The sequence below is a fragment of the Pygoscelis adeliae genome, unplaced genomic scaffold (genome assembly GCF_000699105.1).
Source record: "Pygoscelis adeliae isolate BGI_AS28 unplaced genomic scaffold, ASM69910v1 Scaffold57, whole genome shotgun sequence".
Classification (NCBI taxonomy): domain Eukaryota; kingdom Metazoa; phylum Chordata; class Aves; order Sphenisciformes; family Spheniscidae; genus Pygoscelis; species Pygoscelis adeliae.
In genome coordinates this window covers 5,889,791-5,913,824 of record NW_008825615.1, presented here as the reverse complement: position 1 = coordinate 5,913,824, position 24,034 = coordinate 5,889,791, and the positions used below count along the sequence as shown (strand labels likewise).

At 36.4% G+C, this 24,034-nt stretch overlaps 1 protein-coding gene across 1 annotated transcript in view; it reads left to right on the top strand.

Annotated features, from left to right (window-relative positions):
* Positions 1-24,034, top strand: part of MYO6 (myosin VI) — an 81,057-nt gene that overhangs the window by 33,173 nt on the left and 23,850 nt on the right. The window contains 11 exon segments of the mRNA XM_009333234.1: positions 6,232-6,344; positions 8,121-8,278; positions 9,274-9,365; positions 9,835-9,907; positions 12,310-12,437; positions 13,494-13,589; positions 15,654-15,827; positions 19,527-19,565; positions 21,179-21,272; positions 23,312-23,442; positions 23,590-23,667. Of these exon segments, the coding sequence (XP_009331509.1) occupies positions 6,232-6,344; positions 8,121-8,278; positions 9,274-9,365; positions 9,835-9,907; positions 12,310-12,437; positions 13,494-13,589; positions 15,654-15,827; positions 19,527-19,565; positions 21,179-21,272; positions 23,312-23,442; positions 23,590-23,667 (1,176 nt within the window).

Here is a 24,034-nt window from a genome sequence, read left to right as displayed (position 1 = left end):
GCGCGCGGGGGGCGGGGGGGGGGGGGGGGGGGGGGGGGAACTAACACACGCGTGTTGTCGTAACGCCGCTGAAACGAACCGCCCGGGAGCGCCCCCGGTGTGTTCACGGAGGGGCCTGCAGTGAGCGCGGCCGGGAGCGGGGAGCCGCTGACCCCTCGCGGCCCGGCCCCGCGAGCTGCGGTCTGAGGTAACCCGTTGCCCAACCTCCGCCCAGGGCCTTTGGGGTCCACCTGCTGACACTGGCTTTGTCTGCCGCCTTACCCACGGGGAAAAGGGAAGAATGGCCTCCAACTCCCGCTTGACCGTTTGCAAGTATGAACTGAGTTGCAGTAAGCATAAGCGCAGCTGTTTAAAATGCTTACCTAATGGTTTACAAAATACGAGTACAAAAACATGGTACTGCACAAATAGAGTACAGAAGAGTAGCAGACTTGCATTTAGTCCCTTCAAAACAGAAACAACGTGCTATGCTTTTCCAGCGCGCAAGTGTTAATTTTGAGATGACGTTTTTAACAGGGCTTTGATTTTTTTTAAATTTTTTTTTTAAAGCAGTTGATCCCAATGTACATTTTTAGATGCTCAGGCTTGCTTGTTTTGTTGTTGTTAGGCCATTGGAGTTTTTTTATTTTTATTTGAAAGAGTGGCAGTTGTACAACGTCTGACTAAAATGGCCTTTTTTTCAGGAAAAGAACAGCTTGGAGTAAGTCACCATCACATTCTATAAAACCTCTCACGTGTCAGTGAGCACACTGCGTGGCCAAAGAAAGTATAGCAGTCAGCCTGTTAAATCCATAACCTACACAGAAAATTAGATATGCTAATAGATTTAACAGATACACTGTATCAAGGAATGTTAATGCTGTGCCTAAAGTGTTTCGGAAGATACTTGGGTGCGTATTTCTTGTCATGGGGGCTGCACAGTGCTCCCATGACTGCTGCCCTGTGGTATTAGGTCTGGGATGCTCTAATTGGAGGGTAGCATATCCACCCTTCTCAGTGTCTGGGTCATCAGTGTCCCTGCGTTTGCCATATCTAATTCTTCTGAAATCAAGTTTCAGCTTTAAAAACACCACCACAAACGGTAATCCAGAAATGCACTGCTTCTTGCTGTTGCTGGTAAACAAACATTTAATCTTGACTGCAAAGTTAATATTGTTTCATAGAAACATAAAAAATAGTGGAACAGGATAAATTTAAGAGAAAGTAGTGTCCATCCGTCCCCTGCCCCCCCCCCCATAGCTATTAGGAACACATCACTATTGAAGAAAATAGTGACCTTAACAACTCTTTTTTTTTTTTTTTCCTCTCTCTCATTTTGACAAGAAGCTATTACTCAGGTAACTTCCTAGGCACAGAAGTAGGATAATAATTTCTTTCTGTGCGGACATGGAGAAGGAATAATTGCAAAGAACATATTTAAACATGGTACTTATAATAACATTTCAATACCGTGGAAGTTATGACTCTTGTGAAACTGAGTTTTATGAAAATGATTTCACTACAGTTGCCTTTTGTTTATGAAAAACCTCTAGCTTCCATCACAAATTTTCTCGTGTTGAGATTGATCCTTCTAGCATGCAAGCTGTCAGGAAAGCTAGCTAAGCTGCGTGCCACTGAATTGTGTTTCTTAACGTTCCATTTTCTATGTTGTGCATTTTCTGGAGTTAAAGAAAACATCATATCAAAAACTGAACTTGGGCTAAACAGTTTTGAGCACATTACAAGTAATTCTCAATGTTTAGCTGAATGCATCGATCTTTTAATTAAGAAACTAATTAACATTCACGTCACTCATTGGAAGAATGCACGGGTGCTTCTTATTGACTTATGGAAACAATCAGATTGTTTTAGTGAATCGGAAATAGAACTTCATGCACATTACACCAGTGGTTTAATACGTGAAAGCCATAATTAACTGTATTAATGTGGTTTATATAAGTTCCTTGCGTATTTTATGTCTTTTGAAATTTATTACTATCATTTATATTTATGTCTTATAGTATGAAGTATGTGTTAACATTTCATAAACTTCCGGACTGAAACAAAGTAACAGCTGATTGATTTAACCTTGGTATGTCACTGTAGCCAGTAAAGGTGGCAGGTGTTAGTTAATGCATGCTTAAGTTATGTCAGACTTAGGAGATGAAAAGTTGATCTTGGAGTACTTGAGAGCATTGGCTTTTTTAGTCCTCAAGGGATGTAATGGATTTGAGTAATGAAGGTTTCCAGTGGTCAAGAGCTTATTCTGTGCAAGAGAAGTAATCTTGATCTCTACCTAATTCTAACTAATAATGATAAATTAAAAGAGAATAGCTGTAGTGGAAATACTGTTCAATGCCTGCTTCCTGATCTCCAGGGTGAAACTGATCTTCCTGGCCAGAATTCGAGCAAAATAAACCATCAGTGAGAGCCTGTGCTGTTTGAACATCATGGGGTTTTTTAGGGGAATGCAGAAGCTATTCTGAATTAACTCATATTCAGGAGTCTTAAATTTAGCATGGGTATGGACTGTTGTTCCAGTAATACTTTATTACTGAATAGCTGACCTTTGAGGTGTATTTCTAGACAGAGTAAACAAGTAGACTTCTTGGTGATCTCTTATTTCTGTACTTTGAAAGAAGGGATGTTCAAGAGTTAGAACTTCATAGTGACTACCATGGAAAAAGTTATAATGCAGTGTCAAATGGTAAGTAACGATTGGGGAGGGTTTATTTTGCCTTCGGTTAAAAGCTCGAGATCTAGATCTCTTCGTAATATATTCAATAGTGCATTTCTGGAAAGTGGTTATAAATTCCTCCTCTCCCACCCAGTTATTAGAAATTGGGGACTCTTAGTCACTGTCATCTTGCTGCCTTATCAGCTGATATGGAAAGTTAAAATAATTTTCTCTTTACCTTTACATGTAGGAAGACGTGGGTCTTGCAGGACAAAGTGCCTCCAGTGGCCAATATTTTCCAAGTTCTACTATTTGCTCTCTTCCGGACTATGTCTAAGTTGATAGCAAAATCTTTGATATATTTGTCCAGGAGACCCTTTATCAGTATTACAGATAACATTAGAGTAGAAAATTATATATTATGCAGTACAGATGATACTCATTAACACACAGTGCTGTGAGAATTGCAGGTTTTGAAAGTTAGTAACATTTTCTACTTAATTCAGCTTGTGATCCACTATAACTGCTGATCTTTCTCTGTTGACTCACTGCTTACCTGGTTATTCTCCATCTTGCCTTTGTATTTTTGAATTCTTCCCAGTATACCACCACACGCTTTCCTTTACCAAAATCTATCTTGTGGATTTTTAGATCATATCTTCAATTTGTGAAAATAATTTTGTATGCTAATCTTGTTACCAAGATTTTCTGCTTTCTTAGTTCAGTATTATCAGACCTTTTTTTGAAAATACCCTTACTTTTGCATTCCTTTTAAGTGAAAGTGTTAACTAGGAGCAGAAGGGGTTTGAACAAACCGCATCCATGTTGGCTTCAGATGCACCCCACTGGAAAAGCTCTCAGTAAACTGTTCACTCAGCCTCTGAGAACAGATTAGTTTTGACTGTTGTACACATAACATATAGATAAAGCATGTCTGTATAGTTTTCTTTTGAGAATGTTTGGTGTGACATATCAAGCACTAAAGCAAAGGTGTATCATAATATACTGCTTCCCTTTCATCACATCTCAAGTGACCCTGTCAAGGAAGGTTTCTTAAGAACAAATACAATTTTTGTCACAGCTTCAAATTCACTTAGGATTAAGACACTAAAGATTTTCCAGCATATTTATCCCAATAAGCCTGGGGCGTTGCTAGCAGTGTACTTTTTCAAAAGTCTGCAAACACAAGGAGCTATGTTTTTGTGCCAGCAGATCTTATTTTTCCCCAATGTTTCATTTTGTGGATTGCAAAAACTAATTCAGAGGACTCCTTCCACCATCTTAAAGGATTAATGCATTAAGCCTCTTTCTCTAGCCTTTTCTAAACTTGTGCAGTTAAAAGCAAACATATGCTAATAAATACACTAGTATCTTCTCTTGTGGCTTACTGCATGTACAAGGAAAGTGGATTGGACTGTTCTAGATATTAAACAGCCACCAGGTTTTTCTATGGTAGCATAGTTTAGAAACTATTTGATTGCTATCAATATTAGAGTTTTGACAAGTACATTGGTTTATTTTGTTCCAGCAACCTAAAGAGCTACGCATTTCTCTCTCTCTTTCTTAGGGACCTTTTGTGTGCAAGTAGATCATGTGAGTCCTAATAGGTCACAGCGAATAAATAGCTCAGCTGAAATCACTGTGCTCAGAGTATAAAAAAGGCTTTGTTCTGCTGGGCACAATGGAGCCAACAAGGAACAGTAGGAGGGTGATGCTAAATGCTCTCTCCATGGATTTTATTAAATACTAATGTGCAGTGGACTGCCAGGGAGACTTGACAGTTGCACTACATTTATCTGTCCTTGTTAGTCTCCCAAAAAGAGCATAATGATCACCTTGTCAGCTGATGTTTTTGCCATCCATGTAAAGTGTGTTAACAGAGAGAAATGATGTGTTAATATTCAAAAGCTGGTACACCTCTTGGACTGTAAATGCACTGTACTAATCTCTTATTCAGTTTCTCCCTTTCCAAGAAGACTTTCAAACAGAACTCCGTCATCACAAAGTAAATTATTTTACAGTGTGAAAAATTAAACTGACATCGTTCCAGGTTCTCCATCTTCTTTTGGAATATGTTTTCTACCAAAATGTGTTTTTTTGTGTTTGTTTGTTTGTTTTTTTTTTTGTGGTAGTACTTGAAGCTTCTGTTGGAAAAACATTGGGAGGCTAGTCCCTTCAAAATTATGTTTTTGTAAAAAAATATTTTTGTACAGTTTTTGGAACTTTAACTTTTCTTAAATTACAAATGTGCTGCTTATATTCTTTAATTACATAGGCCTTTCACTAGGTAGGGTTACTTCATCCAGGCCATTTTTTTTGTGAAGCAGTAACCAGATTGGGCGACAGTGATTGACAGGTATTGCTTCACCTGCTCTCTGTCTCTTAATTGTTGAAAACCATGGGCAAATTATACATATTTTAATTATTTAAATTTAAGTATTTGAAACAGCTTATTTGTTCTGGAAAATTTTGGGAGACTGTCGTCCACAGGGTAAATTCAGCCTGTGAGAGTGCTTTCCCCTAGGCCTCAGACTCAGTGGTTCACTGGAAACCTTGCTGAAGAAATTAGTACGAAGACCAAACAAGTTTTTTTTGTTGCAGCTTTACCAAATAGCTTAGAAAATTGGAAGAATTTCTTCTCTGTTCCTTACAAGTAGCTGATGGATGGAGGAGAGGGGGAGAAGGCGAAATGGAGGAAGGGAAGACACATCTTTTCCTGTTCAGACAAGAAACAGGAGCAGGAAAGAGGTTCCTTTGTCAGCATGCAGACCAGAGGAAAGGAGGAGCTCAGGGAAAGCAAGTTCACAAGAAGGGAGTTGCTTATGCCGAATGTTAGTTCTGTAATAGGGCTCTTCTGTATTGACTGGCTCAGTGCAATTTCAGCATTGTTTTGTGGTTCTGTACTTTCAGCTGTGCAGAACACGTTGCAGAGTTACGTTTTCTTTCCGTGGGTTTCTGTTGCATACTATGATAATTTAAAATAACAATAGGGTTTTGTGCAGTCTCTGGAGTTCTACTTAATAATGGTAGAATTTGTTATGTTTGAAGAACAGGGCCATTTTATAAATACATGCTCTAGAAATATGACTCTGCTGTGTTGTTTAACATACTTTAAAAAAGGAAGTTGAAAGCATAAATGTGTATTGTATTATGTAATAGGCCTGCAGCTGGCATGTGGGAATTAGTATTCTGATCTCTTAAACGTATCAGAATGGAATGTAAAGGTACCTTCCTTCTATTTATAAGATAAGATTTCTGTCAGTACTCGTTACCTTAAGATAAGTCAGGAGATACTTAGTGGAAGACAAGATTGTGTGTTAAAGCTAATTACTATCTAATATAATGTTGCTGCAGGTGTCTTTAGTGAACAGAATCTCTGGTTCCCTGACTTACCAGTCACAATAGAAAGTGATTTCCATCAGTCTCATATTTCTGCATCAGTAGTATCATCCTTGAAAAAATATATAAATACTAATTATGAGTTAGTTTAGTGCTTGTGAATCCTGGGAAGTGAAGAAAATGATGCAATATGGATAAGCTGTGTAGCATTAGGTTTTCCGTTTCTGACCCACCAGTTCTTTGTACTCCTGTGTACAGAAAACTACCTGGAGGGGGCGACAGGGCAGTTCTGCAGCGGTGATGTCTTGAACCTTGCACACAGGGCTTACTTGAACAGTTCAGATAAGAGGTATTTTTCAAACGTAGATTTGCTGCATACTTGAGAAGTTCCATGATTGGTTATCCACCACCTCAGATGGACAGTCCATCCTTTGATTATTACTAATCGTTATTGTAGTGCTGGTGGTCCAAGGATATGAGAGGCAAGGTATATGCAGAGAAGTAATATAGGGTATTATATGGGGAGAAGTGATTTGTTTTATTAAGCCAACTGATTGAGATATTTAGAAAAAGCATAAGGGCTTCTGGCATACGGCCATCATCCTGTATTCTTCATGAGAAAGAGGATTGGTGTGATAAAAATCTTGACATTATTTCTCCCTGTTCCTCCCTGAAGATTTTATCAGTTTAGTTAGCGAAGGCTCTGTCCCTAAAAATCTCTTCTTTTGATTTACTTTAACATTGGTAAATCAATATATTTACCTGTGTGTCATGATACAGTGTTGTGTAAAGCCTTTGTGTACCCATAGTTGTTCTAAATTGTAGGTCTTCTTTCCATGCATGAAATTTTGATGCTGTCTGGTCAAGGGGCTACCAGTATTTCGATTTAATCTTTTTTCCTTTATATTTATATTTTTTTATTGACATGTAAAAATCCTTTGGAGAGTTTTGATCTTTGACAGTCTGATTCTGTTCTGGTCTGATTCTGTTCAGATTAGTGGGACTTGTGCTTTTGAATTCTTTGGCAACATGATTAGGATCTAAGGACAATTTGCAATCATACCATAAAGTGGAAAGTTCGTTTTTCATACTCCTTTCACATTGTTTCTTAAGTGCTTCCTTAAGGCTTTATCCTTGTATCAATTGTTTTATTCCAGAGACATCTACAATTGCTTCCTCAGCTGTGTACAGTGTAACTTTTTTTAGTTTTGGTACTCTTATCTATTAATCTGAAACCTATTTAAAAAAAACCCAGAAGTCTTGTAGAATGTACTTATCCAGGAAACGAGGTGGTTAAAGGTGCTTTGAAATACATGCATGCTAAGCGTGTCACTGTCATACTGACTTTAGGAAATAGCGCTATATATATAATTATATGTATAGCTAAATATGTAGTTATATTTGCCTGATATTCCTACGGTTTTGTCATGCATTTCATAAGCTTTGAGGTTGTGACTCATGGGGGTTTTGTTGTTTTTTTTTAACTGCTAAACTGGGATATAAACTTGTAATAAATAGTCACAATGCAGAATAAAGGTTTATAAATAAGGGAGGGAGAATAAATTCTCATCTCTTAAAAGGCCCCTTCTTCCAGTGTTTAAAAAGAATCCTTATTTCAGCATTGCATCTAACTTTCACCATGAGAACACACTCCCTTGTCTATGTTTTTTTAATTTTTGTTACTGATTAATTTACAGCCTTATAGTTTTAGTTATAGCCCTTATGAAAACATAGGGACAAAGGTGTCACAGCAAAACTGAACTATAGGTTTTATTGTAATTAGGCAGTTCATAAATATAGTTGAATTTTTTTTTTTGTAGATAGGAATGTATATATTTTAAATATCTTTCTCTGGCAGTTATCAATATAGTTTCTAATTATCTAATGAACGAGAGTGAAAATATCTGCATCTCACTTCTACTGAGGATAGTAAAACATTATTCCTTCTTTTTACAGGTAAGATAGTCTAACTTGGCAAGATTGTTTCCTACCTGGGCCTAGAGCTCAGGGCTTTTTGTGTCCTAATTTACAATAATTGGAAAGGCTTTTTTTAAGTTTAGAGTCTAATCTCTGTATTTCAGAGTAAGGAATTCTGAAAAATAAGATCTGTATTTTTGTTTTTTAGGGTACCCTTGAAAGTGGAACAAGCAAACAATGCTCGTGATGCCTTGGCTAAAACGGTTTATAGTCATCTGTTTGACCATGTAGTGAACCGGGTAAACCAGTGTTTTCCATTTGAGACTTCTTCTTTCTTCATTGGAGTTCTAGATATAGCTGGTTTTGGTAAGTATACTTAAGAAAAATAATAAATTTTCTATTCATCTATTATTGCCACCAAAGATTCAATGATAAATTCTGTAATGGAGAGTGGGAGGGTTTTCTTTTTGGTCGTGGTGGGTGGGATGGCTTACAACGGCTTAAGAAGATATCAAGAGAGCAGATAAAGCCTCATTTTCCTGAGATACAAGAATGTAGAGAAGGTCTAGAGCTTCTCCTGATGACCTAATAACACTAACAAGCGTTAGTGTGAAACTAGGCACCTTTGTAATGGTTTCAGATTCCTGTAGTGTCTACATAGACACAGGTTTTGAAGGACTCAAAGTTTGGAATGGAATCTTACTGTGGCCACCCAGTAAAATTAAGAAAGATATTGCATGTGCGTGCTGTTTTCCCATTCAATCCTGAGAAGATCACTGCATACTGACAGACAGGCAAATGAAGTCTCTGAATTAAGATTATGTTTCCTGGAGGCTGGGTAGTTCCGTTACAGAGTTGGACTTTGGGCTCCTGGTTGCTCCCTGGAAGTGGTGGGCGTTGATGGTTCCCGTAAAGCTTTCGTCCTGTTTGGCTCCCTGAGATTCAGAACAGGGCATATTTTCTGGTGTGCTCTCGCCCTGCTAAGGTGGTCCAAGAACAGTGAAAAAGGGAACCTTTGGTTTTCAGGTCTTCAGAGCTGTGATATCCTGTGCCAGCCTGTTGTAACATAGATGCATGAGGATGTATTGGCGCAGTTTCACTGTATGGTAGCATCTTGCTTTGGTTTGCTGCCAGATATAACTGTCTGTTATTTGTCTTAGAAATATTGTCTGCCGCAGTATTTTTATATCTGTATTATGTGCAACTTGAAAATCTGTAAAAGGTTTTATTTTACTGAAAGAAACAGACATGGATCTGAACACATCTTTAAATATTAGCACGGTGAAGCTTTTCTTAGTTACTATGTAATATAAATTCTTGGAAAACTGGTTTATCATAGAAGTTCAACTTCTGTTTTTCAGAATACTTTGAACACAACAGTTTTGAACAATTCTGTATTAACTACTGTAATGAAAAACTGCAGCAGTTTTTTAATGAAAGGATTCTGAAAGAGGTATGTTATATTTAATGTTATATTTGAGGATTTATTTTTTTAGTAAAGAGATACTTAAAGTAGCACTGCTTTCCATAAGATTGCACATTATGCTTAGATTAAAAAAAATTCAGTTGACAAACTGTTTTCCTACTGTGTGACATCTGGTAGTGCCAGAAAAGAATATGGCTTTTTGAAAACCAACCATCTTTTTTTGTCGTCTTTTTTACCATTCATTAAAATGAGGCATCCAGATACTGGACAATATCTCATACCTAATGGGAGTATCTAAGTGCATGGGCATATCATTAAGGAGGTGAAGTTAGAATATATTAAGCTGTGAAAGGAAATACTAAAATTTGTGTTGATTCATGGTGTATTTAAAAATGTCTTCATGTTTATTTAAAAAAACATTTTTGGTGGGTAAAAAAAATATATGGTGAGTGGTGTTTTCTCTTTTCAGTTACTTTTTTTTTTTTTTTTTTTCTAGGAACAAGAACTTTACCAAAAAGAAGGCCTGGGGGTTAATGAAGTGCGCTATGTAGATAATCAGGACTGTATAGGTATGTACTTCTTGAAATGTCAAGCTATTCGTTAGCGTCATGGAGGAAAAAAGCTTCAAGCAGAAGAGGCAAAATATGCGTAGCACTAGTAATTTTATGCTTTTAATGACTGTTGCAACCTCGTGAATTCTTCCAGCTTTGTATAACATTCCAGTTCTGGTTGGTAATAGAGCCATGTTGTCCTACAGTGTGTGATAACTGCAGCTGGGACTTGTGAATTTCTTGTGCATTTTCCTAGAAAACTAATTAGAACACCTAAATAGGGTAAATAAAGTGAAGAGGGTGTGAGGGTGTCTGGGGAAAAATATTCCATGAATTGAAAAAATCCCATCTCATTTCCCCCCACCTGTTTTGAGCCAGCGAGCAAAGAAACAAAATGAACTATAGGCAACAGGCTGTAGATGTTACTGCTGCTTTTAGGCTTCCACAGACTAATATATACCAAAGGCTTAAGATGATGATGTAATTTTGTTTTGGCTTTTTTTTTTCCTCCGTGTTCAACTTGTGTTCTCCAAATTGGTGTATTCATTTTGCTTTTGCATTTACAGTAATTTGCTTATGGTAACTAGTCAGTCCTGGCTGAGCAGAGTGTGACAGAATTTAACATCTGTTGCAAAATGTCTGGTTCTTCTGAGTTTCTGTAGCTCTGCTGAAGAAGTTTTCACTTTGGCAGATAGGACTGTGTAATCACTAACTCTGACTTAACTAAAGGCAACTCTTGTTGAGCAAACCTCTTAGCCATCTTGTGAAAAAGCAACAGGAAGGTATTTGGAGGAGGGAAAAAAAGCATAGCAACAGGAAATACGTGACTTCTATGAATACAAATCTTATCTCTTCTAGTGGTTTAATAATGTGTTTAGTAACGTGCCTATGAGCCTGACCCTGTTCCCAAAAATGTTGTTACAGTTTAGAGACTGTCATGTTTCTATAAAAAGGGTTGCTTCTGCCCCCAGTGCGTGGGTTTTTTTTTATTTTCTATTTTTGAAATGTATGTCAGGGTCAAAAGGGGTTCCCTGGTGCCTATGGAAGAAAAGGTCTCTCTCTGACTCATAGGGGAAACATGGGTCAGGTTGTAGAGATTGTTGCCAAGTTGTTGCCTTTTCATGCCCTAGAAAAGGTTTGGGCAGCTTTCCTAACAGTACAAGTAGAAGTCCCTCAGTCATGACCCCTTTTACTATTCCAACCAACATATGACACCCCACCACAGATTTGACACATTTCTTCATTGTATGAGTTATTCTTAGATAAGTTAATAAAATTATAGCTTAGTTAAACCACAGCACGTGTGCCTCTTCTCTGTTCTTGCATAGTCAGGAGAAAAGGGGTTTCTTTTGAAAGTGAGTGAAAAAAATAATGTTGGTTTCTGTCGAAATACAATTTTGTTTAAGGTGTTGGACCAGGCTAGTGACAGCAGTGAACATGTAGAAATATTAACTGTCACAAAAGAGAGGGATATTATATTGACATGGACAATTTTTAACTCTGTGGAAGAATCTTAGAAACAGTCATTAGTATGTTAGCATCTCTGCAGCTAAATTAGCTTATTCAGATTTTACAAGCATAAATTCTTTGGATCGGGGCTTTCTTTGTGCTTTATATATAGCCTCATACCATTTACGATCTGTAGTAAGAGTTCATAGGCATTGCTGCACTACAAGCATTAGTCATTTCTTCCTTTACACAGAAGAAAAAGTAGGTAGTTAAAATTCCTCTTACAAGAACAGTTTCGTAGATAATACAAGAAAGTTTTAAAAGCTGCAAAATTCTTGTGTCTAATAGTTTCAGGAGCATGAATTTCTATGTCAGCTTTCAAGGGCTTTTGTATATGTATGTGAAAGGTCAAGGGAATACACTTGTAAAAAGTTGTGAAACTACCACTGTATGCTCAAGTCTGATCTGCTTTTCTTAAAACAAATGCATTTCATTTTTCTCCTTGGATCCTGTTGTGAATGAAGTATGTGCCTTTTCATGCTTTTAGTTTTGACATGTGGTGAAACATGGATGAAAAGCTTTAAAAAAAAAAAAACAAAAACGCAACAATATAAGCAATTATCCCATAAAGACCTATGGTTGTACCACAGAAACATTTAGGCACTTTTTGGGAATTAGATGACTAAATTCAACTTGAGACCCAGGGTAAAAATCAAACAATCCATGCCTGATCTTTTTTCCCTCGTGTTCCTTCTGTTAGAGTTAGAACTTGGTAAGTATAGGATATCGATTAAATCAACAATTCAGATACGTAGAATTAATTTGCAGTGACATTTTGTATTTTGTGTTAACAGTTTTCCTTAGATACTGTCGTACAGAATCGGATCAGTAGCATTTTAAACTTGTAATGTTCAGTTCTGATATGAGGTTATATATTCAATTTTTGTAAACATGTTTTGTTTTATTAATAGATTTGATTGAAGCAAAATTAATAGGTGTACTGGATATTTTGGATGAAGAAAATCGTCTTCCCCAACCAAGCGACCAGCATTTTACTTCAGTTGTGCACCAAAAACACAAGGACCATTTCAGACTCTCTGTAGGTTTATTTTTGCTATCTGTCTTGTTTTAATAAAACAGTTCTTGGAACAGTTGACAGTAACACTTCAATTTAATGAAAACCTTTCCTAAGAAATCTCATACTGCACCAGTCTGCACAATCCATATTCTTTTGTTAAGGACAAGTTTGGTTATTAGGTTTGTTGAAAAGTTCACTGAAGGCTTAAGTATTCTAGCAGTTCTAATATCCTGCTGATTTTTTTATATTCTTCACTTACATTTGAAGTTTGTTACCATGTAATGCATGAAAAGGAAATAGAAACACATTTGAATTTAGATTATTTCATATCGGATGAGCTATTTTGTTGTTCCTTTCAAAAATTGCTTGCTTTGGAGAATATCTGACTCACATGGAGTGTCTAGCTAGCACTCCAGAGATGAAAATAGGGAACACACAAGGAAAACCTTTTTGTTGTTGTTAATTCTTTAATATACTGCACTCTGTGGAAGATTAATGCAAATTATTGCAATTTATGGACATGACTTCTGTTGAAATGAAAAAAAAAAAAAAGTTAGTTCCCTGCTGAAAAAATGCATGCAAAGGGAGCCAAACAAAATTGTAATCCATTTACCTTTCTTTCAGTTTCCACTTAGTCTTGCTTAACTGCATGGCTGTGCAATGAAACATTTTTGTCGCTATGGGTACGATCAACTGGGTAGTTGCCTTTTAAAATATACCATCTAAAAACATTTTAAACTTCTATCTAATCCTATTCATATGACAAGGCTATTCATCAACTGTGGAATGAATGGTATAGAAATTGTTGATTAAAGGCAAAAAGAAAATCAACTAGCTGGTGTTAGCTACCCTGGTGACTTTTATTTTTAATATCTAAGGGTGTGAATGAGAATGAAAATAGGTTTTTGGAATATCTTGGTTTGAATGAGAATGGCAGTGGTCATCAGAATTGTACTGCAGGAAATGTCATTTTTAACACCTAGTGCTCCTGGGCAGAATCATGGTGATGTTTTACAAATGAACGTTTCCTCGCTCTCCAGTGTAATTCTTCTTTGTAATTCAACTTTTTAATTCCAGATTCCTAGAAAGTCTAAACTGGCTGTTCACAGAAATATCAGAGATGATGAAGGCTTTATTATCCGACATTTTGCAGGAGCAGTATGCTATGAGACGGTAATTTTACTTACGCAAAACTATTTTTGTTATGCTTTGTAGTACTTTTGTATTTTTCAGTGTGTATAGGTTAAATAACAAAATTTCCTTTCATCAGAAGAGAAATTCAAAAGTTGATATGTCTTAGCTTTGAAACTAATTTTGTGAGTATGTGACAGAATTGACAGTTTCCTTTAACTTCTCAGATTACAGACTGTTTTGGTGACATATTTTGTGTAAGAGTGTTATAAATCTATAGGTAATGGCATCGATATTAAATAGAGTGATTCATCATCTACTGCAAATCTTACATCAACAGACATTTGCATCTTGGGGAGAGGAATATACTATGTAATATAAAAGTATTGTCAGACTTAAGCATGCTTCCAAAAAGTTACTCCTATCCTTGTATGCAATCACTGTTTATGTTATATTAAAAGTCACAGTTTATACTTTTTGTTTTCCATTTCTACTGGCAATAGAATCATTCATGTAAGAGTACGAAATACCTGAAATTGCTACCCTCAAAATACATTCCAGATTCTTGTACTTTTTTGACTATTCATCATACAAAAACATTGAAACACCTGAAGATAATATCTAAAACCTTTTTTTTTTAAAAAAATAAAAGTTTAGAATAAACAAAAGATCAATAATGCTTTCTTGTTCTGGTCTGTAACTCTGGTGTGTAAGAGGGAAGCTACTTCCAAAGATGCTTTTTTGTCATTTGAAAATGCGTACTTTAAGGGCTTGTTCTTATTTACTTCAAAATGCTCTAAGAATGATAGTGATCGCTGTGCTGTTTTGAAGTAGGCACATTCTGTAGGTCGTTTTACAAATAAGAAAATTGAAGCCTGTGTGTTACCTACCTGATTTTTTTAAGGTCACTCAGTGAGTCAATATCAAAATAATAAATAAAATTGGAACACGTTTGTCCCAAGTGCTCTGTGTTTAACTGTGTACCTCATCATGGTATGTTAATAATACCTTAGAGTGTCTTCAGGAGCAGAGGAGCCAGATATGAGCATTTAAGCTCTGCTGTCAGAGCTAATCAGATATGAGGTAGCTTTGGTCCAGAAGCTATGCTAATATGCTTGACTTAATTTATTCCCTCCCTCAGAGGGACTTAGCTTGGGCCTTAAAAATTTTGGACTATAGCTGCCTTGTACCTCACCTGTTACTTGTTTCTCTTTCTCTGCACTTGTGGCAGTTCTCACTATCTGATTTGTGGTGAGAGCGCTCCTCTGGCTGCATTCATATTCCAGTCTTGTGTTTTCATAGTCCAAGGGAATTTTGGAGGCCTGTGCTTGTCCTTTGATTCTCCATCACCATTCTCATCCCTTTATGGGATATCTGGCAAATCCATATTTTCTTCAAATTAGTCTTGGCCTCTTCTGTTCATAAATATCAAAGTCACTATTAAAGTTGCACCAAAAGCTATTGAGAATTTTGTTAGTGTGAAATTGGATACTAGTGTCTTGATCTCTGAATTTCACTGTAATGTATTGTTCTTAACTTCTAAAAGTTAGTGAGCCAATTTAAATAAGCCAGAGAGGTAAGGTTTGTAGGAAGGGACAATATCTTTTATTAAATCACCTGTTCTTAAATAGTCATAGTACTACTAAAATAACCATTTTGCATTTTATTTTCCAAACTGTGTAGATGCACCAATTAAAGTGTGCATGTTAATTCCCATTTCACAACGGATCTTAAGTGATATTACAAACGGTGAAGAATTAAGCTTCTCAAAACTCCCAAGTGATGATGTGCTGAGTGCTGGAAATGGAAACAAGGAGGATAATCATTGATGAAAACACAAGTGATCTTTAAAAGGCACTAAACCTTACCTTGGGTTTCTTGATTCCAACATCCATCAAATTTAAGAATTGTCTTTTCTCTCTGTCATTAGTGTTTTGTGTGTCGAGTTGAAAAGTTGTTTGAAATAATGTATAAATATTTACCCCACATATTCTTGCTGATTTTTGAATTAAAGTATATAACATTGTTTTCTTTAATTTTCTTTAAGACTTAAGTAACTGGGGCAGTTAAACAAATGTACTATTATTTTTTGGGTTGTCTTTTCAGATGCAGTTTGTGGAAAAAAACAATGATGCTTTGCACATGTCCCTTGAATCTCTTATATGTGAATCCGAGGACAAGTTTGTTCGACAACTGTTTGAATCTAACACTAACAACAACAAGGATCCCAAACAAAAAGCTGGGAAACTTAGTTTCATCAGTGTGGGAAACAAATTCAAGGTAACATAATATAGCAAAGAATCTTATCTTCTTGTAATATATGCCACTTGTAAGTTACTTGGAATAAGTAGAACATAAGGTTGGGAGAACTAGTGGTAACTTGAGATTCATACAAAGAAAACTTTGGTAAATAAGATGTTTTTTCTGTTGAATTATAAGAAACCAGTATATTCAAGCTACATGCTATGTGTTTCTGTCAAAAAGATGTTTCATAACAGTCCTTACAGAGATTATACAGTAACTTTTAAGACAGAATTTTACAAAGCCACATGGAAGTCTTTATTCAAAAGATTTAGAGTCTTGAGATCTAAATTTGGATTCTGTGGACTTGAAGGAGCTCTAAATGTGACAAAAGGTGTTCTTCTATACTATCTTAATTGTGCATTCTAGAAGATGTATCAATTGGCTACAGTTTGGTGTCCTCAAAATTCAGTACCTAACCTAACCACTGTTTTTCCTCTTCTGAAATGTAAAGACAGTCATGGCTTTCACAGAAAGATGTTCATTGTGCTGAATGTTTCCTTTCTCAATACCTGTATCTGATGCTTCTCCTCATTTTCTCCTTTCTTCTGCTTGTTGTAAAGCTGACCTTCAAACCTTGCCTTCTCCAAATGTTATCTGCACCCTTTTCTCATTCAGCAGTTTTATTTTAGCTGGACTATTCCAGCTCAGGATGGCTAGAAAGAGAACTATAGGGGAATTAAGAGATGAAAAGCAGGCACAACCATGGGCTGCAGGTAAATTTTTCAATCTCATGGATTTTCTGTTGGTAGAGCTGCTGCAATTTCAGCAAGAGCTCTTCTCAACACATCTGGGCCAGATCCAATGAAGGATTTGTATGCCTTCAAGTCAAGTGCCGCAACATTTTTCGTATGCTGCCTTACCTAGGGCACCTAAAATGCCACATCACGTTCCTAGCTAGGCTCCTTATGCGGTCCCTGGGGAAAGCAGGTATCTTAGACAATCCAAAAACCTTTGTGTAGAGTGGGCCACTGCCAATAGCAGAAGAGCGTTTCTGCATTTCTGTTCCATGTCAAGGTTAAGTGCTGAATCAGGACTGGAAGATAAATTCCTTCTTGCATAGTCGTACCTTGTGGCTAGTGTTTAGAACTGTTCTCTAAAAATGCAGGGGCTGAAGAACAGGAAGGATATGGTAGCATCACTTGCTTTTTGTATAGCAACAGTATTCTGGTTCAGGTCTATACTGTATTCAGTAGTTTATGTCTACTGTATTTGCCGTAGCGCCAAGTTATTGGTCAGTCTGGCAAAGGGGATTCTCCTTATACCCTTCTGGAGATGGGTTGCTATGTAGCCAGAAATAAAATTTTGATGGGGCCAGGACGAGTAGGAGACAGAGCCTGACTTGTAAGGTAGGGGTTTTGGTATTTAACTGGGAATTGGGCAGCCTGCTCTCTCGAGTTTTGCTCTGACTAGTATTTCCTCCTCCTTCTAATATAGCAGTTGTAGAATTAAACTGTAGCAGTTGTTCAGTATAAAATGCGCAATCAGAAGGCAGACTGAAATTACATACAGATAAGCCATCTTCTGAGCAAACCCTGCAACCATGAGTCTTTTGTATGTGAAGCTAGGATCCATTGGTTTTTATAACTGCATTTTCAGAATGAAACCAACTGTGGGATCTTTGAGATAGCTTCCACTTTCTTCCATCTGGGTTTTCAATTCCTCTTAGATTTAGCACCCCACATCCAGTACATGTGGACGTGTGAATGATACCATTGTCGAAGGAGGACTGAAGTAAAAAGGGAGGCATTTTTAAAGTTAAGCAGCAACTGAGTGGGGAACTTTTTGGATTGCCTTTTGGACTTCGGAGTTCACCTCTGCACCTAGAACGTGACTAAAGTCCTCTTTGGATCTGGCCCATCAATCTATAATTCTTTCAGTGTTTTCAAGTTTCATGGCATTTTGAATGTATGTGTTAATTCCAGTAATTCATTTAGTGTTACCTTCCCAGACACCACGTGTGCTGCTGATGAACACTAATAGCCTTAAATGTCACTTCAGATGACATCAAAATAAGTTCTATTATCTTAGTAGAAATTTCATCTCTTTAAGAATAAGAATTCTTAGTGCGTCAGTATGTAAGTCAGTCTCAAATTCTTCTAATTACATCAATTATTATATGATGTTGCAGGGACTTCTCTTTATGAAATCCTTCACACATCCCTTCCTTATAACTAATTAAAATTAATTCTTGTAAATCAGTTGAAGAAATAATGATTAGTTCATCAGATCTACTCAAGAATCTTTGGGATGGTTTTACCTTACTATGGTAATGATGGATTAAATAGTGATAATTCAAAGAGCAGTAGTTCTAGCAATACGTTTTATTCATATGATCATTTCATTAGTGAAATTTACCTGAGAATGGCTCTGGCTTATTTCTTGTCAAATCACAGAGTATAAGGAAGGGGTATTTTTCCTCTAGCAGAAATGTATTTTGTTGATGGAAATTAGTCTGTCCCTTCCAAAATTAAGCATTTCTAACTTAAGAAAACATAAAGATTATATTCAAGTAGAGATATAAAGAGTACGTGTACGTGAGAACTGAGCAGGAGGTTATTAGTGTTTGTCATACCTCTTTTGGCACTCCTTCTCTCTTTCTAACCATATCCATGATAAGTTAAAAAAATCCCAAACCGATTTTATCCACTGGAAGGACGACTGGCAGCTGTAGGTGACGCACGTTGCCCATTCAAACCTAGTTTCTTGGATTCAAGGTAATTGAAACATCTGGTTAAAAAAAAAAAAAATTAGTCAAAAGTCAGATCCTTTCAATTTTGGTTCCAGTACAGAAAACGAGGAATATGTTAGGACATACAGAATTTTGTCTTACTTCAGTCTATATACTTAATGCTTGCTAGTAAACTAGAAAGGCTGGCACAGCAGTAGTCTATGTGATAAAACAGACACATTTGTAAAGTAAAAGTGCAGCTGTTTTCCTGATGTGGTTCTGGAATATTTTAAGTCCCTACCAGTTACATTCAATAGCAACTGTAACTCATTTTCCCTGATAGTCTTAAGTCTCTGGTGATCCTGTAGACTTGCTCCCAAATAATCATAGGACTGTGGCGTTGTCTCATCACAGTATGTTGAAATCAAGCTTCAGTAAATGTGATTGTAAAACTATAGTCTATTGTCATCAACAGAGAACTAAAAACTTGGAATTTTGGAACTAAAAATAGATTATGCAGGTTCATTCACCTAAATGTTGACTTCGCTTCAAAAAAATGAAGAAAACCCTGAGCATATGTTTTCTGTGTTAATTATTTAACATGCAAATATATGCTTGTTATAGATTAAATTCTGGCTTTCACAGATTTTCAGTGTATTTTTTTTTTTAATTATTGCTGATCAGTCTCATTTTCTTTATACTTCTATTACATAGGCATTATTTCCTTTATTTTCCCAAATGGGCTTGCACTTTTTTTTTGATAACTATGTTATAGTAAGTAACTAGTCCATACAGTATTGTTGTACAATTGAACACAAGCAATTTCTGCAGGACCATTCATGCACACTTGCATGATTTTGTCTGTTAAAATTTGTGAACGTTTGATTTATCAATTGTCTGATTTACTAACAGTAAACACGCATGCGATAATGCTATATCACGATTCTGTGTGTATATTTCTGTAGTCGTCATGGTAAGATTCTTGAAATACCTGTTTTCTTTTACAGACTCAGTTAAATTTGCTTCTTGAGAAGCTTCACAGTACTGTAAGTATATATACAGATGCAGGTTCATAATTTTCTGACATAAGTCATAATCGATTATCTCAACAATACGGCTTACAATAAATGTGATAAGTAATTGCTGTAGAGTTTGCAGTAATACAGCACTTCTGAAACGTCTTGCTGTGCAGGTGTTGATTGTTGAGTTACTTTAAAAAAAAAAAAACCCACCACCTTTTAAAAAGTTGTTGTAGAATGGAAGTTACACAATTTGAGTAAACAATGTGAAATTTGTCTGGGTTGCAGTCTCCTTTTTTGTCGCTTTTACCTCCCTCTATTCACTGGTTATCATTGATGACTAATTTGCAGAAGATTTAGAGATGTTACTTAGAAGTAAGGCAGATGATCATAATTTATTACTAATTACTGTTTTCAGATTCCATAAAGCTGTTAAAAATAGTGTTTCATTTCACTTTTGTGATAGGCTGTAGATGCACAGGTGGTCAAAGAACCTGATTCCTCTAATGAGTATTTGCTAATTTAGCTGATGTAATTTGATAGTTTGTGGAATTCTCCACATACCTTTTTTTTTTTTTTTTGAACTTGTAGGAACACATTCTTGTTTCTCTTGATCGCATGTTCTAACCAATTCTAGATATGAGGTTGTGCTCTGTCAAAAAAGAAAAAGGGGGAAAAACATGGGAAACAAATGGGACAGGTGCTGAAGTGTAGCAGACATTAAGATTTTACTGCACTTATGAGGCTGGTCTGAAAGGAAGATGATCTCTTTCACACAGAACACTCTGGAACTGAGACCCAGTCCAGGGAAAAAGTATGTGGCCAGCCTTGCTGTACTCTGAGTTTAGCTAACCCATGACTGAGGATGTATTGTTAACAGCAGGTGCTCTCTCACTCTCAGCTGAGAGATGGAAAAAGAGAGAAGACACTGCAAACCAGGAGTAATATTATGTTCTCTCAGTCCCAATTTTGGTTTAGTATATAAGGTAGGTTATCATTAGCAGCCACCTGTTATAGGAAGATCTGAATAATTGGATGGTGTTTTGCAAAAATGTCATCCTTAATGAATGTGAACCGATCAGAGAAAGCAGTGGTCAAAATTGTAGAGATAGTGCACACAGTGATAAGAGGGGAGCAGACTGGAACGACATGGGGGAAGGGAGAGTGAAGCCATGAGCCAAAAGAAACTGTAAAAAGTAAAAGTTAGAAGAAAGGAAGGTCAAGTTCATCTGGCATGATTCCAATGTCAGGAGGCTGGTGGCATGTTCACTAATGTGAACTCTGGAGGACTTTAGGTCCTCCACATCATTTAGGTGATGTGACTGTAGAAGATAATGAGGGTAGTAGAATCTAGACAGCTAAATCCTAATTAGATTGTACTAATGTTAAGAAGAACAGTTGAGTGAAAACTCAGAAGTTGAGGATCCAATTAATAGCTTGAGCATTGAGATCAGTTACATCAAGACCAAGGCTAGAGTGCAAAACTGATATATGAGAGAAGAAGAATGTCAGCATTTCTCTTTTAGAATACTATTATTTTTTTATCTTTTTTTCTCCACCCATAATTCTTAAATGACTAACTGTTATTTCAGGAAGTTTAAAAATGTGTAGAGTCTGCTAACTTCTTGTTTTGGTAATAGGGGTCTAGCTTTATTCGCTGTATCAAACCTAATTTAAAGATGACAAATCACCATTTTGAAGGAGGACAGATCCTCTCTCAGCTTCAGTGTTCAGGTAATGTATGTTTCTGATATTTTTCCCTCTGTTTATTACTTTGGGCATTATAGATTGACCTAAGTTTGAAATATATGAGATGGAAGCAGTATTTCCTTGCTTGAACTGTTGCTTTCTAGAAGGTAGCTTATTTATGCCTTACGAACAGTTATTTAGATTCTTAGTAACTTGCTCTCATTTTTTTAATAGAACCCTAGAAATAATTAATCTGAACAGCCATAAGGTCTCTTCTTCGCAAGAAGAGTTGATGTAATTTCTGTCGACTGTTTTTCCATTGATTATAATGAGAGTTCAGACACCAGGTGCATATGTAAGAAGCCATGTAGCCATATATTGGTACATAAATTTAGATTTCCTGACCTGGAGCTAAATCCCATCTCTCTGTGTTGCCCACAATGTTAATAGGGCAGCAGTTCAGTCCAGAACAATACAATTCCTTTAAATTATTGTGGCAGTTGAAGTGTTAAACTCCTGTGTGCATTTAGAGGCAGTCAGTATTAGCTGAGATATCTAATAATTGAAACACCTGTTTTCTTTGATTTTATAGATACTATGGTAGAGTTGAATAGTCTTGTTTTAGTTTTTCAAAATTTCTTTATACCACTGTTAATTTGATTTGGAGCTGAACTTCCAACAAGGGCACTTGAGCATAGTCTTTCCTGTTGCTTTATATACTACAGATTGCGATGCTGCATTTCCATTATTATTGAAATGCTAGGCGCTTTGCAATTTTACAGCTTTATTTTAAACAATATTAGCAGTTTCGCTCATGTCCCACTGAACAGCAGTAGAAACTGCTCGCTTGGGAATTAGAGTGCTAGTATTGTTGTTCTTCATAGGGTGTTTGTTCATGAAAGTACTTCCATATTTATTTTTTTTGCCCTGTTCTGTATTTTTGTACTTTCAGTAGCTTGTGCTTAATTTTTTCTCTTTTTGAAGTCAAGGTACTTCCAGGTTCTGTAGCTGATGTTTTGACAAGTCCACATGTTTAACATGTCATGTTATTGTCACAAAAGCTTAACAACTTTTCAGCCATTAGAATTCCATTAACTTCATTAGCAGTAGGTTTCTTCAGGTTAACAGCATTTGGCATGTCAGAGAGGAAAAAATAACAAATTACACCCCCACCCCCACCCCATAATGGCAACATTTTACAGTAATCTTACGAGCTCACTTTTCCATATGTACTTACTTTAGTAACAGTAAATGAGCTTAATCTAGTAAAACAAAGTTATAATATGTAATGTTAAAAAAACAAGATGTAATGCTATGAAATCTTTTTTTAAAAAGAAAGACTTAGTGTAAACAAATCAAATTTCCATTGACAGCAAATACGCAAAAGATTAAGTCTAAAGATGGCAACCACAAGTTAAGGGCTAACTTGAAAACTTACATGCAAAATCTGTTGATGGGGTTATGTAAAGCAGCGGGCAAAAACTGGCATGGCCTGTGCTGCTTGGAGTAATTTGAACCTTTTACTGACTTTGTGTCTGTGCTTTACTGATGTCCTAGTTGCAGACAAAAATGTAGTAACAGTATTAGGGACATTAAAATTACACCTTAGTAGCTTACACCTAGTAGTGCAAGTACATTAAATGTTCTAGCACTGGGTATGTACTTGACACTGCATCTGTACCACATCTCACAAATATCATTGACATGATGAAAATAAAAGCCTGGCCGGGCATTGTGTGTGTTGTTTTTTTTTTTCTTTAAAAATTAAAATGTCAAGTCTGCTAAAAAGAAAGAAATATTTAGAAGAAATATTAGAAAAAAATCCTCTGTATGATTGGGTGTTACCTCTCAAATAGGGAGAAAATTGTATGCACTCTTCTCATCTATTCAGTATTAACTTTTTGTGAATGATCACATGATCAAGAAATGTTAGAGGCTAGATCGAGTCCCAGCTGAACTTTGTGTTTAGTGTCTGAAAAATGTCATTGAGGCTTATGTCATGAACTACTGGTTATCATTAAAATCACTACTTCATTTGCATTTTACTCATACCAACTTTTGTGCCTGTGTTTCTATGAATCTAGGAATGGTGTCTGTTCTGGATTTGATGCAAGGTGGTTTCCCTTCACGAGCTTCATTTCATGAATTATATAATATGTACAAGAAATACTTGCCTGAAAAATTGGCTCGACTGGATCCTCGGCTCTTTTGCAAGGTAAGAAAAAAATTGATTCTTCTTCTATATCATCCAGGACAGAAAATGTATTGTGGGGGGTTTGTTGCTTTTTGAACTTTTTTTTTTATTTTTTTAGTTTTTTTTGAAGGAGGCAGAATATAATGCTAGCTGTTTTCTGTGTTTCAGGCACTGTTTAAAGCCTTGGGGCTGAATGAAAACGATTACAAATTTGGATTAACCAAGGTGTTTTTTAGACCCGGCAAGGTAATGTTTCTTTTGGAGTTCATGAATGTGAATCTTAGAATAATTTTGGTTGGAAGGGACCTCTGAAGGTGACATTGTTCAACACATTGCTAAAAGTGTGGACAACTTAAATAAGGTTTTTTGTAAATGCTGTTCATTTTCTATGGAAAAAAAACAAACAAACAAACCAAAAAACCTGACATAACTGGTTTCATAGTCTTGTTGCTAATGCTGCTGCATTCCTAATGCAATGCTTGTATTCCCAGATGTTCTACCAGTCACTTAAGACTTTTGTTGACTATTAAAAAGAGCAAGTCATAGAATCATTAAGGTTGGAAGAGTCCTCCAAGATCATCGAGTCCAACCGTCAACCCAACACCACCATGCC